At 41.4% G+C, this 15,465-nt stretch overlaps 2 protein-coding genes across 4 annotated transcripts in view; both read right to left on the reverse strand.

Moving 5' to 3' along the window:
* LOC119891345 (AP-1 complex subunit beta-1) overlaps positions 1-8,292 on the reverse strand; it is a 28,743-nt gene extending 20,451 nt beyond the window's left edge. The window contains exons 1-11 of one of the 3 annotated variants that reach the window (XM_038702900.1): positions 8,211-8,292; positions 5,987-6,047; positions 4,165-4,270; positions 3,920-4,055; positions 3,293-3,538; positions 2,859-3,049; positions 2,535-2,756; positions 2,237-2,357; positions 2,040-2,135; positions 1,384-1,499; positions 269-434 (exon numbers count right to left, since the gene is read on the reverse strand). In XM_038702900.1, coding sequence (XP_038558828.1) covers positions 269-434; positions 1,384-1,499; positions 2,040-2,135; positions 2,237-2,357; positions 2,535-2,756; positions 2,859-3,049; positions 3,293-3,538; positions 3,920-4,055; positions 4,165-4,270; positions 5,987-6,023 — 1,437 coding nt within the window. In that variant the 5' untranslated portion in view covers positions 6,024-6,047; positions 8,211-8,292. The other 2 variants (XM_038702902.1, XM_038702899.1) reach the window with 2 other exon arrangements.
* Positions 8,293-9,142: 850 nt separating this feature from the next.
* Positions 9,143-15,465, reverse strand: LOC119892038 (the record flags this gene model as incomplete). The annotated part of the gene is given in 2 exon segments (XM_038704113.1): positions 9,143-13,955; positions 15,437-15,465. Coding segments are annotated over 2 exon segments (2,118 nt in total), but the record flags the coding sequence as incomplete, so codon positions are not given.

A 15,465-nucleotide genomic window follows, 5' to 3' on the forward strand; every position in this document is an offset into this window, starting at 1 on the left:
GAAAGCGTTACTGTAGTATTTTTGCTTAAGCACGATGAATCATTTCTCTCAGTTTCCACAGATTTTGTCAGTTAAAAGACCAGTTCTGTCATACTTCTCAATTTGCATATGGGATGTTACCTCCATTTTTAGTGCTGTGTTGCAGCTTTAATTATTTCCAACTATAGAAACCAAATTATTCTACTTAGAGCCAGTACTACAAATAAGTGGTGCCAAATGGAATTCATATTTTTTAAATAACAACCTCTCTGCACTCTCCTAAACACACCTGAGTGCTTTCATCATGGAAACCCTCCAAAAAGCTCTCCAGCAGCTCATCAGCGTTGTCAATGCGCTCAGCATACTCTCCCACAATCCAGATCATGGCAGCACGTGCCTCCGGCTCATCCAGGGAGTCCAGGTTTTCACACAGAGTGGCAATCACACTCTCATACCTGGAAACAGTCACACAAAACAACGTTACATGCACTCAAATGTTTTCAGGAGAGACAAAACAAATTAACACAGGCAAGGTCCTATAATTTACATAAAAGTGCATTGATCAATCAAGCTGACAGATAAACAGCCGCCATATCACCTTATAAAACAAGGTAGCAAACAACTACCTGATTTCACACCCTGCACACAGACACACACAGAGCAACATGAACATTACTTTGGAGTAATGTGTTCTGGCAGCCTGACAAATTTAAATCCAATTTTCACCATCCTTTTAGATTTTTTGTTTGGGTCTTTCGCTGGCTAAATGCCCAATCAGTAAATGTTTTCTGAAATAGTTAATGAATTCCTGTGGTTGAGGCATGTCTGATCTGCATAAAATGCTTGATAATAAACAATCCCATTTGCATAATGATTTCATTACAAGATATGACAAGGCAGAAATAGTTAGTCAATGTCTAATTAATAGAAAAGGCAATGGAAAAGTCTGAGTAGGTAGTGACTCATACAGCTCAAGGCTAGGGCCGTGCCGAGCTGGGAGCTTTGCAAAGCTGCTCCCTTAGAGACCCACGACACCACGGTGATGACGCCATGGTGAAGTTGCGCTCCAGCCAAATCTGCCTGACCTTTGACCCGATGCAATCAAGCCAAGGTGTTAAGTGCTGCCAACTACAAACACTCTCTGTGTTACGGAGGACATTTTTTTTTGTCTGAAAGCTCTCTTGCATGTCTTTTGGGATAAATGCCAATCTGAAAACACATTTTGGCTGTGTTATGAGCTTTCACTCTGCCTGGTTAAAGACCAAGAGAAAATAATCCGAGGGTCAGTGAAGTGAAACAGTCCAAGTTCCCAGTCCTGATGAATGTATCACACATAAAGTAAAGCACAGACTCCTCACTCTGCATTCCTCAACCGTTAAGGCTGAATCTGAATAATGAACCTACTTGTTGGGGTACTTGCGGAAGATGTCCTTGATGACCACAATGGCCTCCTGCACCACATAGTTGACCTTGGTCTGGATGAGGTCTAGCAGTGTGCTGACACAGCGCTCCGCTGATTGCTAATGAATGCAGAGAAGAAGAAAAATTGTGTCATGATTGGCCTGCAGATTAAAAACAGTATAGACAAAAGCATATAAAATGTGTGCATCAAAAATTAAATATTCCTCTTTAGTTTCCTCTATGTAAATTACTTGAGTGGCTTTATATATTTAAGTTGAGTCTTAAATAGCCAACAGTAAACAGTCCTGTGATCCTTTTATGCATGTTCTATTAAAATATAAGAAAAATGTTACGTACTGTATTACTCTTACATGTCCATGGACACCAAAACAAACAGTATTAACTTGTTAAAGGAATTAACACACAGCACTGTCATGTTGAAAGAGCTTTTCTTGTGTTCATTATTAAAGCACTACAACATGCACCAGTCACATGCCTGACTGGTGGCCTTTAATCTTTTACGGTGTTGTGATCTGATCGATCTACTACAAGTAAATAACAACAATCATATAAAGAAATGCTTTGTCCTTGAACTACATAGATGTCACGAGGATTTGGCCAACAAAGCATCTACCGACAGTTTGACCTTCTCCACCGACCTCTACTTTGATGGCACAGCGGCCAATGGCTCTGACCGCTTTACGCACAAAGTCCACATCCACCTCAGTGGCGTACTCCTTCAGCTCAGCCAAGACCTACAGCAAGACAGGCAAGCATCAGTGTCACTAAGATGATCTTGTAAACAATATCTTTGCTTTTCCAACTCACTGATGTGTTATAGCTGTGGGTGTGTTACCTGGGCGATGTTGGCTTGAGATGCTAGGCGAATCATGATGTCCAGTTTCTCCAGTTTGACATAGATTGGGTCATTGTACTTTACAAAGAAAACCTTCATCTCATGTTTCAGAATCTCTGGGCTAAAAGAAAAGACATCAACATTTCTCATTATTTGCAGCAATAAACTTGGGCTGTAACACCACATACAATAAATCCAACTGAAAATCTACCGTGCTGCAGTCGATGCTTTTATTAGGGCCTGCTATGGGTGTAAAGAATAGTAAAGACACCTCCCCAGGTCATGGCCCCAGATTTACCGTCTCTGTACGATGAGGTTGATGTTTCTAAGAGCCACATATTGCAACTCGGGCTCAGCAGAAAGGAGGGTGACCAGCGGAGGGGCAAGCTTCTTCAGCAGGGTGCCATAGTAGTCCAAGTCCTTGGGCAGCATCTCCATGAACTTCATTAAAACTTTAACTGCTGACAACACCACTGCAGAGTTGGCATGGGAGAGCCGTGGGGTCACACGCTCACAGATGCTAGCAGATGTTGATGATATTGGGGGAGAGAGAGCAAACATTACACATTTTCTTTCTATTTCACTGACACGCAGTGTTAATGAAGGCGGTGCCACCTCTTACCTTTGGGACTCGCGGTCATCACGAGGTGTGTAATTTGCCAGGCAGTCAAGAATGAATATCTGCCCCCATTCTGTACACTCATTTAAAGCTGTCAGCAACTTGTTGATGGTCTGAGGGTTCAGGTCCAGTAGATTACTGTTGGGGTGAGACTCTGCTATCTCAGACAACGCTGCCACTGCGTTTGCTACAACCTAAAGATGAAGGCAAGAGCACAGATAAATGCTGACGGAAAAACAGTAGCCACCAGCTGTATTAAGACACAGAAGAGAAATCATTGTACTAACACAATTCTGGCCACATGTTGAACATTTGTATGCCAGCACAGGGGCTTATCAGTTAAAGGCAGAACAGGTGCTTGTAGCCAGCGGCGTTATCCTGAGTAAGATATCTGGCTGGCTCAATAGCCAGCTAGTAACTGCCAGAAGGATTCGTACCATGGGGTTGGAGTCAGAGATGAGGTCCTTAAGGGTGTCCAGGAAGCCTTGGTCCTCCACCAACTGGGCGTTGATATCATGGAGCTTTGCCACACACACAGCGGCCGTCTTCCTCACATATGGGTCTTCGTCCTTCAGACATTTCCTCAGTGGCTCACAGAGGTACTCAGTGATCTTGTCCACACGGATGCAGCCCATTGTACGAACAGCAAGCGCCCGGATTAAAGGGTTCGGGTCTTCACAGTCCTAGATGGGTGGTTTAGAGAGGTAATATAATTTGCCACAACTTTGTATTTATTTATATATCGTACTGCAATATCTGGTAGCCATTTTAAATGTGTCTATCCTTTGTTTGCATTAGCTTGCTGCAAAGAATTAAATTAGTATATATTGGAGGTGTCATTCCCAGTCACACAGTGCTATGCAAAAATATACCCCTGTATATAATGTGAGCACAAACTTCTTGATCTAATAGCATTCCAATATTTGTTTTGTTTTTTTAAAATACTTTGATCAGCTGAAGAACTCAAATACTGCACACACCTTTTTATAGCACTGTACCAAGCTAGCCCTAATTGCACTTCTTTTAATACAGTTTCTACATATTTATGACAGATAGTGCTTTACCTTTACAAAAGTGTTAACAGCCATGATAGCCATGTCTGGCTGACTCTTGGCATAGTTCATCAGGTAGAGGTATACCAGCTTTTTCAGCTCCAGGTTGTCCGTCTGCATGCAGTTCACAACATCTGGGAACAGAGCGCTGAAGGAGGGACAAGATATTATGTGACTGCTGACCCAAAATGGAGGGTGATGTGTTACACTGCATTGTTCCAGTGTGGATATTTCTGACATTATTTCCTCTGGCTCACCTGACATCCTTGCCAACTGTCATAGATGCAATGACCTTCTTCACAGCCTCCTTCTTCTTCTCTTTCTTATCACTGTTTAGCTCTGCCTTGAGCTCAAAGATCTCCCCTGTATGCGAAAAGAAGCAAAAGGGAATCACACATCACGTAATCCATTTGTGATGTAGGCCGTGGAAAGGAGGACAGCGCTGCATTGCCCTCATTTTCACAAATCACAAAGTGCAAACTAAAAAGTGGATACATTGGCATGCAACATACAGTGTTCCCTTATCTATCAGAACCACTCATATATACAGAATGGGGACAGTGACATCCCCAGCAGTTTCTGATACTGGTGAGTGGTATTGGTTAGGGTGCACTAATACAAAAACTTTCCATATTTTGATGTTTAACGAGTCAGCAGATTACCGACTGACTACTAATGAGAAAGTTCCAATGGCTGATTCACCCTATACGGCTTTCTATGGTCTGGTGATAGAAAGCTTTTACTTGAAAGCTGCAGCAGGATGTGTTCATTTGGCATTATTAGTGGCTGAACAGCAGCAGACATACAGCTCCAATAATACAGCGAATGAGAGTGCACAAGACATGTTACCCGACATTTGATGAGTAGGACTTATTATTAGAATTATTCAAAATGAAATTTTAAAAACTTTGTACTGATGTCCGTGCGTGTGCTTTGTCACATGTGCGAGACAGTGGAACACAGCTCACACACTGTCATCAGTTTGATTATATGAAAAAATATTCTTATTAAACAACTTTTTTCAACAACAAGGCCAAGCCAAACTTGTGGGTACTGTTGAGCAGGCGATAAAGATAAAGGAGTCAACCACCCGCTTCTCTCTATAGTACTGATGATGCCAGTCATTTTCCGAGTATTGTTACTGGCTGAATGCACAATGATATTTATGCCTACCTTATTACAGAGGAACATTTAAAAAGACTTTGTTTTTTCCTAAATGTGACTGTAGATATTGAGTAAAGCAGCATGTAACATGAGCCTCTCATGAAGGATGACAAGGAGTGTTTCTTTTTTGCTTTGTACAAAACTGCAGCACACTGTCAATTTTGGGCTTAACTTTAAGTCTGACTACTTAAGAGTTTCCCAGGCTCTGTAAACTGCTCATCATGGCCAATCTCCTTCAAGATGTTAGCAACAGACTGCACACAGTAACATCGGGGAGATGCTCAAAAAAGCAGATACTGAAAGAAACATGATCTTATATCTCAAGCAATCTCAACAAACATAAGGAGTCTATACATTATCACTCATAAGCATGTGTTTGCACTTTCTACCCCCTGTGTGTGGGGACATTCACAGCTCTGGGTTTTGTGAGAAGAGACACACAATTAAAACAGGAAGAGTTAAATCTATGAAAGCTAATGCTCAATATGTCTAATCTGATTTACAATAACCAGACATGTTCAATTCTTGGCAACAACGTCAATACAAAGCAGGGTGATATCTTTTGGTTAAAAGGTCAAGCTAGTTCAGTAAGGCAAATATACTAAACAACATAATGCATAATATGCAATAATGTCTTGAATCTTAAACTGCATCTTTGGCTTCATATACTGAATAATAATGAATGGATGATGATGATGCTGTCAGTATATCCAATAACATTTTTCTGAAACCACAGAACAGTTTTAAGTTCATTGGACTATGTTAAAAAACTAAAAAACAAGTTCAGGTGTCCCTTTACAAAGATAATAATTCAGCACCACACAGCTGACTATGCCACAAAATCCCCAAAAGCACTTGCTTAAAAGCTATGCATGGATGCCAGCTTATGAATTAATAAATAGTAAGCTATCAGACCTTTCTTGGTAGTGGTGAAGTACTTGGAGTCCGTCATCTTCGATCCAAATTGTCGATTCTCCTGCAAAAGAGTGAGAAAGATGATTGTGTAATCGTTTCCTGAGTGGAAACTTGGAGCATCACAAGAGCAACAGGAAATTCTAGAAGTGCAAGCACAGGGAAATAAAGGGAATTCCTGTCTTCTCCTGAACAAATGGTGGTGATCTATCAGAAAGGAAACAATGGATTGTGCCAAGAAAACAAGACACATGAATCGTCTTGGTCAGCAACAATGTCTTCAACTTCAAATGTTTTCTGCAGCATGTATTCCCTGTAGTTTATTTCCACTCCTGACCCAGCACCTCTTTGCGAAAGACATTCACACAACAGTATTTCCTGCTATAAAATTACAGGGAACTGCTGCTTGATTTAATCCAAAAGAAAGGAACAGAAATTCAGATTCGAAAGTGAAACATGCTCCTGCTATAGGGAACATTTAGTGTACTGTTAAGGAACATGGCGCTTGTGCACACAACCATTACACTTCATATTGTGTTGCATTCGGCTCTTTTAATGTTTCCCTGAATACACAGTGAACATTTTCTGGTTGCAGGGTTAATATTAGTACTGATATTGCTGAGAATTGTGATGCTATTTACTGAGGGCCATCATGTATTGTAAAGCTGCAACAATTAATCAATTAGTTGTCAACTATTAAAATTAATTACCTACTGTTTTGATAATCGATTAATTAGTTTGAGTAGAAAATTATCTGATTTCGCTTCTTAAATGTGAATATTTTCTGGTTTCTTTCCTCCTGTATGACAGTAAACTGAATATCTTTGGGCTGTGGACAAAACAAAACATTTGAGGATGTGAACTTGAGCTTTGGGAGACCCTTTTCTTTTTTTTTTTTACCATTTTCTGACATTTTATAGACCAAACAACTACTCGATTATTCATCGACAGATTAATCGACAATGAAATTAATAGCTAGTTGAAGCCCTAATATTGTCATGAATATAGCCTAACGTTATATGATACTTTTGAATTACCATAATACAAATATTGATGATATCACTGGCTGTTGCCTACACTGAATGAAACAAATTACATCAATAAACATTATTAAGGCTAATAATGTAATAAGCCCTTTATTAATTCGACTAACTTCTCATTCAATCTGATATTATTATTATAATTATTATTGATAGCTCTTTGAAGAAGAACTTTCCTTGACCAAAATCCATACCCGTATATAACAAGAACAGTATTTTAAGAATAATATCAGTGAACACTGCCTTTATCAGTCTGGGTATAACAGTAAGTTAATGCAGCTACTAACTTTCGTTAATAAAACTTCACAATGATGCTACGTTAGCAGAAAGTGATGTTAACGGTCATTTGATAACAAGTCAAAATGAATGGCAGAGGTCTTTCAGTTATTACCCTTAACTTAGTGATAATGAAGACTAGTTTAATTTATCGTAACGTAAGTTAACAGTTGCTTAACGTTAATTCATTGAGCTTCGGGTAGCTGTCAACATCAGTCGGGCTGTTTGTCACAAGTTAACTAAATACCATGCGTTATCACAGCTGACGACGTTAGTTAGCTAGCAGGAAGATTTAACTTAGCTGATTACGGTTACGTTTGTACGATAATTAATGCTGCTACCAGGCCATACTGACACTGAACTCAAGGTATAACTCTAAAATAGTGTCCAGACAAACAATATGAGTACTTCACCCTAGCTGACTTTAAGTTTTTCTGCTAGCTTAGCCAAAAAGTAGAGGAAAGGTTGGTTCGCTAGCATCAGGCTATCATGACGTTAACGTTAGCATAGCAGGCTCGACTGTGGAAGAAAACACGAAGCAGAAACTTAAAGTTAGTTAAATTAGTGCAGACAGTTCTGCAGTTAACGATCGATCAATTACTCACGCATAATTGGTTCGCCCATTCCTGCATGTTTGCAGTAGTTAGCTGAATGAAACTGGTGCTAAAGGCTAGCTGTCTGGTGCAGTGTGCCTGTCAGTGTCAGCTAGCTGCTGGCCACTTTTCTAGCTTGCACAGCTGAGACATGACCTTCTAAGTACAGGCTTAAGGAAGCTTTTGCCGGGATAGTTAAGCTCTTAATCTATCGGCCTGGTTTAAACCTTACCCAGCGAATCAGTGTACCTTCTGGAGTTAAAATTAGAGTAGCCGCACAACGAGACAAACGGAGAGAAATCTCCACAAACACCTTACCGTGACAGGCGTAGTAGGGGCTGTGATGGCCTTCGTCCCCTCCCACTTGATTTACTTCCGTCTTTCCACAAAATAACGTTTGCAAACAGACAAGCAACGTCAGCTTTCATTCAGAGAGGCTTGATCATAATTATGGGAGTCATTTCAATAGGTATGAAAGAGCTATCCGATGCAGTTACACCAAGCAGACTACACTGCAAATTAATTGTGTTATACTGAGAGGTGTTTCTAATATGCATTGAATATCAATTTACAGTGTGTCGAAATTGTAGGTGTTTTGTCATCCGTTTAAAAAGGGTAATATAAACATTAAACAACACTTCTGAGTATAAGACCATAATCTACAGCACAGTAAGACAATAATAAACAGCACTACAAACTACAGCCTCTAAAATGACTATAAAGTTAAATCAACACCCCTCTAAAACAGTTCACAAATTGAACACTGTAAGCTTCAGTAAGGTAGGATTTATCGTAGGACCATTGTATTACACTACATTAGTTTTAGCTAGCTTTATTTTACGAAATGAAATGGTTAAGTGTGTGTTGGATCGCAAAAACTGACATTTCTTCCCAGTTGATGGGTAGATATTTTGAAGGGAAACGTTTGTATTTCCACTCAAAGATAGGGCAGGCTATATGGCATTCAGTTTTGTTGCAAACTTCAGCGTGCAAAATCTCCACCAAGAGATCATCAGGTATCATTGGGCTGGACAAATATGATCATTACACATTGTTTTACACCATGTAACAAAGACATTTTGTTTGAAGTACAAACAGTTATTAAATCACTCATTTGAAGAACAATATTGTATTTATCCACCTTCACATTTTGGCAGTTCTCAAGCAGGCGCTGCAGGCCTTCCCCTACAACCTAAACCCAATCTGTACTGCACAAAGATGTGACCAACAGACTGATCACAGATAATTCATTAACTTCAGAGGAAAATATTTATTACAAGAACTTGACAGCTTCAAAAACAGTGAAACGTTGAAAGTATTGCTATTTCATATATACAGACTCCACAATGTCAAGCAATCTGTACATTTAACTGAAGTTTTAGTGAAAATAACATTAGCAAACAAGAAATTGTCTGATCATGAACATTCAGATTTCGCTGATTAAGGATAGAGAGAGGGAGAGAGAGTTTCATGAAAGTTGTGCAGGACAAAGAACAGATTATGTCATATAACAACAATCACACTTTTTGTGACCAAATGTAATGGCATGTTTGTATGAAGTCACAGTTGACATAACTGGTAGATTTTAAACACCAGTTGATCAAAATGCAAATGTCTTTAAATAACCAAATTTAAATTAGCATACATGTAAAAAAAAAAAATCTGTTTATACAGGGGAAACTGATAACCAGCTGCATATTGGATCAATGCAGCTCTAACAATACTGACACATCATAAATGATTTGTAGCAGTGAGGGTAAGCATTAAATCAAATTACTTTATCTCTGAATATTGCAAAACAGCCCAAATATGTTTTGTCTGTCTGTGCCAGTTTTCAAACTGGCAACATTTCTAACAGATTATGTATCTTTATAGTGTATTCAAAATGCAATATCCTTCTACATGTTGGGCCCCAACTCATTTGGACTTTTCTAAACACTTACAGCTCACTTACCTGGGACACAGATGTCACTTGAGCCCAATGAGACTTACATTTCATAAATAAATAAATTAGACCAACATCACTCCAACTCTGTACATATTCTCATACAGTTCTATTTTTTCTACCCTATTCACTGTGTCAGTGCCATGAAAAAATAGGTTATTCACAAATGTTGCGTCTTTCTTTTCTGTTTACACACAGTCTCTGTAGGAGAGATTGATCAAACCCATTGTAAACATATCAACAACACATGTCCACCAAATTCTCTTCATTGGCAGATGTTTTTGGAGGTTATGAGGTTTCTGCATAGCACTGACACAACAATTCCCACTTTCAAAATCTATTTTACAAAGTCTACACAGGTTAAATACCAAAAACAGAAGTACTGTAGCTGGGCTCTGGCCTCCCTAACACCTGACAACTGTGCAAGAGCTTCACAAGAGAACCCTAATATCCAATTACAGTATCTATTATTCATGCACTGTTGCACACATGTAGACAAGTCAAAATAATTCTCCATCCATCAAACTTCACCTCATAATACCATATTATTATTATTGGCTCTGCACTAGAATATGTTATTCCACATGCATGGAAGAAAGGACACATTGTCAGGAAAACAATATCTGTTTTTACTGTTAATAAAACATGTCTTTCTTTAGCCACTAGATGTCACCATAGATTGTGCCATGTCTTTGAAATCCATCTGTTAAGTAGGTTAACCGGCTTCTTGTGTTTCAAAACAACTAATAGAATTCAGAGACAATAAATTACATATCTTTATCATGAATAGTACACTTACATCAAGTATAATTTATACTTTCCACATTCATACTCAAACTCTCCAATTTCTATTACCATAAAACAGTTAATGATGGCAATGTAGTGTTACCAAAAAGTGATGTTGAGCAAAAACATTCAAAAACTAACCTGCGAATAAATTTTAAGGCAAAGGGAATTGTCAAGGCATTTCCAATACCAACATTGCATAGCTAAGGCAGCACAGAACTGATTACAGTGAATATGTACATTAAACTGTATATCCTTTTTATATTCAAAATACCCACATCTCATAGTGAGCACATCAACATGTATTTACGCATTCATTCTCCAAAGAATTTGACTTTTGCACATGTATATATGTAGCACTGTATTCCAGAGTACAGTTTGGTCAGAGGAAGAGCTCTCAACATTTCTGTTTCAGTGACAATGACACAAGGTGATACAACCTTCACTGCTCCTCATATTTTTACATGTAATCCACTTAAAAGTTGAAATATATCTGAAATGTTTTACTGCATTAAACATAAGCTTGAAAACCTGTAACACATAAAGCATTTAAAAACAAATATTATCTATCTTGACTACATCAACTGTTGTGAAAAGGTGACATCAGACATTAATAACAGCAGACAACTGTACAGAGATTGGTAGTGCATGTAGTGTTCATAAAGTCAGAAGAATGATGGGGGTACTTCTGTCAATATTACCTATTAGTATATTGTGAATATGAGTATAATGAGTCATATATGAAGACCACTAATGTGGAAGGACTGAAAATATCACAGTCATACCAGTATTTTGACTATCAAGGCAAGCAGAGATGCTGTGGCAAACCACAAGATGGAGCCAATCTATCTGACTAAAGGTTTATTGTTAATGCTTGTTTATAGAGTTGTAGCTTGAAACCCCTGGCATTTTACCATGTCCCTCAGAGGGGAACATGGCAGCACATATGCTCTCTCTCTCTCTATCTCTCTGTATCAAGTGTCTTATGATTGGCAAAAGCATCCCCATGCACACATTAAACATTACAGTAAAAGTAATATTAAAGACCATTCCTTTGGTAATAAATAATTTGGCTTGAGTGCAAAATAAAAGCAATGTGGACCCCCTGCAGTTATTCAGGGGAGAAACTAAGTGAAAAAGAAGGAGTGTTAGACATGCAATGAAAACAGTCTATAGCCCAGTCTTAAGTCTTTTTTTACACAGTAGTCAAAGTTTATGAAAACAACCCCATGTGTCATTTGTGCTACATCCAAGCTTCAGTGTCCAGGCTCCCTGACTGTCCAGGGTAGGAGCATTCTTTGTTTCCCATGGCTGGGGAACGTGGTTGAGGATGGATCATATCTGCGAAGGCCTGGTGCAGGCTCTTGCATGTGGCTGGACGACCAGTAGAGTGTGAGCTCTGAGGCGACAGTGGTGGGGTGTGGCATGGGGAAAGTGTGTCGTGAGCCTGTAGATCTCTGTAGCTGACTGGGGTGGGGATCCGCGAGGGACTGTTTTCTGGCCTGTTGTCAATGCGAGGCCTGATCCTGCCTCTCAGTTTGTGCTTTGAGATAGGGGCTACCCTGTCTGACTTCTTTTGCCCTTTCTTAGTCTGCTGCACTTCTCCATCGCCGTCCCCGTTGGCCAGCAGTGAAGAAGGTGGGGGGGATTCAGAGCGGGATTCGCTCAGGCTGAAGCACATGGAAGAGTTTTCACTAGAGGAATCCTGGAAGGAGCAGTCCTCAGAGGGGGGAAGGGGCACAGGTGACGGACAAGCCTCTGGGGGCGGGAGGTCATCATTGCCCTCATCATTTTCTAGGTCATAAGGTAAGTTTGGCTGGTGGTTCTCCAGAGGAACATCTCCTTCAGGCCCTGTGCCCCAGCCAAGCTGACCCTGCTGACCTGTCACCCCCCCTGTAGGAGGAAAACCTACATGGTCACCATTCATATTCCTACAGTGGAAAGAAGGTTGTGACAGGACCTGATTCATTAATCTGTCTGACTCTGTGTCTCCAAGACCAGGCAGGGAAGATGGAAGCTCTCTCTCCTCTATGGAGCTAGAGATGGCTGGGAGCTTCTTGAGACCCCCTCCACGCTCCCCCCAGTGTTCAGGCTCTCCTTGACCAAAGTTGTGTGGTCCTCCAAAATTGTGTCCATAAAGTAAATTTATTGGGTCGTCCAGTGGGAAGTGACGGGGATTAGTTCTCTTGGATTCCCTGAGGTCAGGCAGAGTTCCTATCTTTGCCCCCACATTCAGGGAGGAGGTGGAGGAGTTAGAAGAGGAATAGGCAGAGTCAGTGACATTAGGATCAGTGAGTGCTGGCACTGAATGTGTCCCAGCTCCCTGTACGGTCACTCCTCCTGGGGCTCTACTAGAAACTCCTCTGACCTGCTGCGTGTTGGCTAGAAATTCAGCCTCAAAGCTGCGATACAGGTCCTGTTCCCTCTGGGGGTCTAGCGTTGGCAGCATCTGGAAGCCAAGGCCCAGTCCTTCCTCCTCGGGCTCCTGGCGCTCCAGGCCAGACCAGTTCCGATGGTGGCCTCGCCCAGCAGAGCGAGGGCCCTGTAACGTCCGTGGGGAGCGGGCAGCATGTTGGTGAGAGTTACGGGGAGATGAGTGCGGTGAACGTCGACCTCCTGAGGTGACTGGTGGCAGTAGTCTGCCTTTTCCAATGGAGGGTGAGCGAGGGGCAGGAGGTCTGGGAGTAGTTATAGTCTTCTTGCTGGGGCTGCTGTTGTTGTTCTGGACCCCTTTTACAGGGGAGTTAGAGCATGAGGAGGACTGCCTCTTGGTGAACCCAACACCTAATCTAGGAGAAGATGGGGGCACTTGTTTGGCCCTAAGGTCATCTCGTCTGTCTGGGGGTGGGGGCTGAGGGTCTCTGTAGCAGGAAGCGGGTCCCGGGCTTGCATCACTTGACCACGTACGGCTCTGTAACTTACTCTGGCTGTGGGAACGTGGCGCGTGGAGCCTCCTCGGGCCCTCGTTTCCAAGAGAGCGGCCCCTTTCTGTGCGGGATCCATCAGAGGATCCTTGCGGTGGGTTGGGTTTCAGTATTGGAGCGAGTGCAGGACGTTCCCGAGACTGGCTGCGTGCACGGGGCAGTGAGGGGCGCAGGGATGGGGTCTGATTTCCAGCTCCAGGCCTCTCAATCATATGCTTCCCCTCCTTGCGATTAACAAGCAGGACTACCTCATCACCAGAGCGCCGTGAGCCACCTCCAAGAGAGTACCGTCCTCCTCCTCCTCCTCCTCCTCCTCCTCCTCCTCCTCCTCCACCCTTAGAGGAGGCTGTAGAGGAGTCACTGTCTCCAGACAAACGTCTTGTCACTGGCAACTTTGTCTCCTTATTCCTACAATGTAGGGAGGAGACAAAGAGTAATTCATTTTTATAATTATATCACTATCAATTTGTCTTGTAGATTTTCTAACCCAAGACATAGCACTGCCATTTCTCAACCAGACACCTCTCCACTGTGAAACACCAGTAGCATTAGGTTTAACTGTATCAGCTCCTGGAGTGAACTCCCTTACAGGAAGAAAAAACCTTGATAGATTTGATGAGTACAGAGATAATTTGTTTGACTATGAAGATTACACCTGAAATCTAACATATATACTTTTTTATGCAGGTAAGAAAATAGCATTTGGTCTGTTTCTCAACTTATCATGACAGGCCCGAGGTTTAACAAATATTTCTGCTGTAACTAAAACGTTGAAAGCATCAGAAAACAGTGTATTTAAGTTGTTGTATTAGAGTCAATGCATTAAATGACCCGTCAATCAATTTTGGAATGACAGCAACTCTCCAGGTTTTGCCTTTAATTGGTGTTTTATTACACTAGACTAAAGTTATCCTCAGAAATTAGATTTGTAAATATTCAGGCATGGTAATTTGCCTGCATGAAGACCACCTGTTGACCTACTTCCCCAGTTAGCTGTGACCAGTTGTCTAGGGATGGTTGTCAGATTAGTCTTCATCTAGTCTGGCGCACTTGAAAGGGGAAGCCCCACCCACACAGGGTTAATTCCAATGAGCTGTTGCCTTGACGTCTGGTCTGAGCCATCGCTCAGTACAGAAATGAGCCACACATTGGCTAGAAGCCAAAGTAAATACCATTTAGCGACAAATTGTGTTAAACAATGGAGCCTTCACGCTCGGGAAGGTACATGCCCAACTAAACCTTTTCACAGAGCATAAGCAGATCTTATTGTCTCTATTGCCCATAGAAAGCGCCACATATAACGGCCTTAAGATGCCAATACTCTGGCTCTGATGCCACCAGCCTGTTCACTACTCTATCACTGATATTCCACTTCAGACGCATATCAAACTGATGTGTGGTTTCATTCGTCACTGGCTTCATACTAATTCAGACCATCTGTTTGCCATGGCAGGAGAAGAAAGACTTAAGCAACAGCTCGCAGAATCAAAGCCATTTTTAGGCAGTCGATGGTCTAATTAACTCAATGAGAGTAGAAGAGAGAAGAGTGTGGAAAAAGGAGAGTGTTGTGAATAAGCTTGGTGTCTACCGTGTAGCCACTAGGAGGTGCTGTAGTGTGGTTGTGTGAGAGATTTATCTGACCAATGTCACCTGAGATTAGACAAATCTGCTCTGGTCTAATCTGTGGTGTGGGGGTATGTGTATTTGTTGTGTATATTCCCAGTTCTTTGTGTGTCTTTCTGTCTGCGTACTTGTCTGTGGGTCACAAAAGAGCAAGTAGCAAAGCAGAGTGATGCCTGCCAGGCTACTTGAGAGAGATTAATTTCTTATCACCGTAACACACTTATCCCAACACTTATCCGCACACTTGCGTAGACACACACACTCACCTGAGAGGATTTAAGTGGCGGGGTTCTGA

Source organism: Micropterus salmoides, unplaced genomic scaffold, assembly GCF_014851395.1.
Source record: "Micropterus salmoides isolate LMB-PRFRI ecotype aquatic unplaced genomic scaffold, ASM1485139v1 Ms_hic_scaffold_7, whole genome shotgun sequence".
NCBI classification, from domain to species: Eukaryota; Metazoa; Chordata; class Actinopteri; order Centrarchiformes; family Centrarchidae; genus Micropterus; species Micropterus salmoides.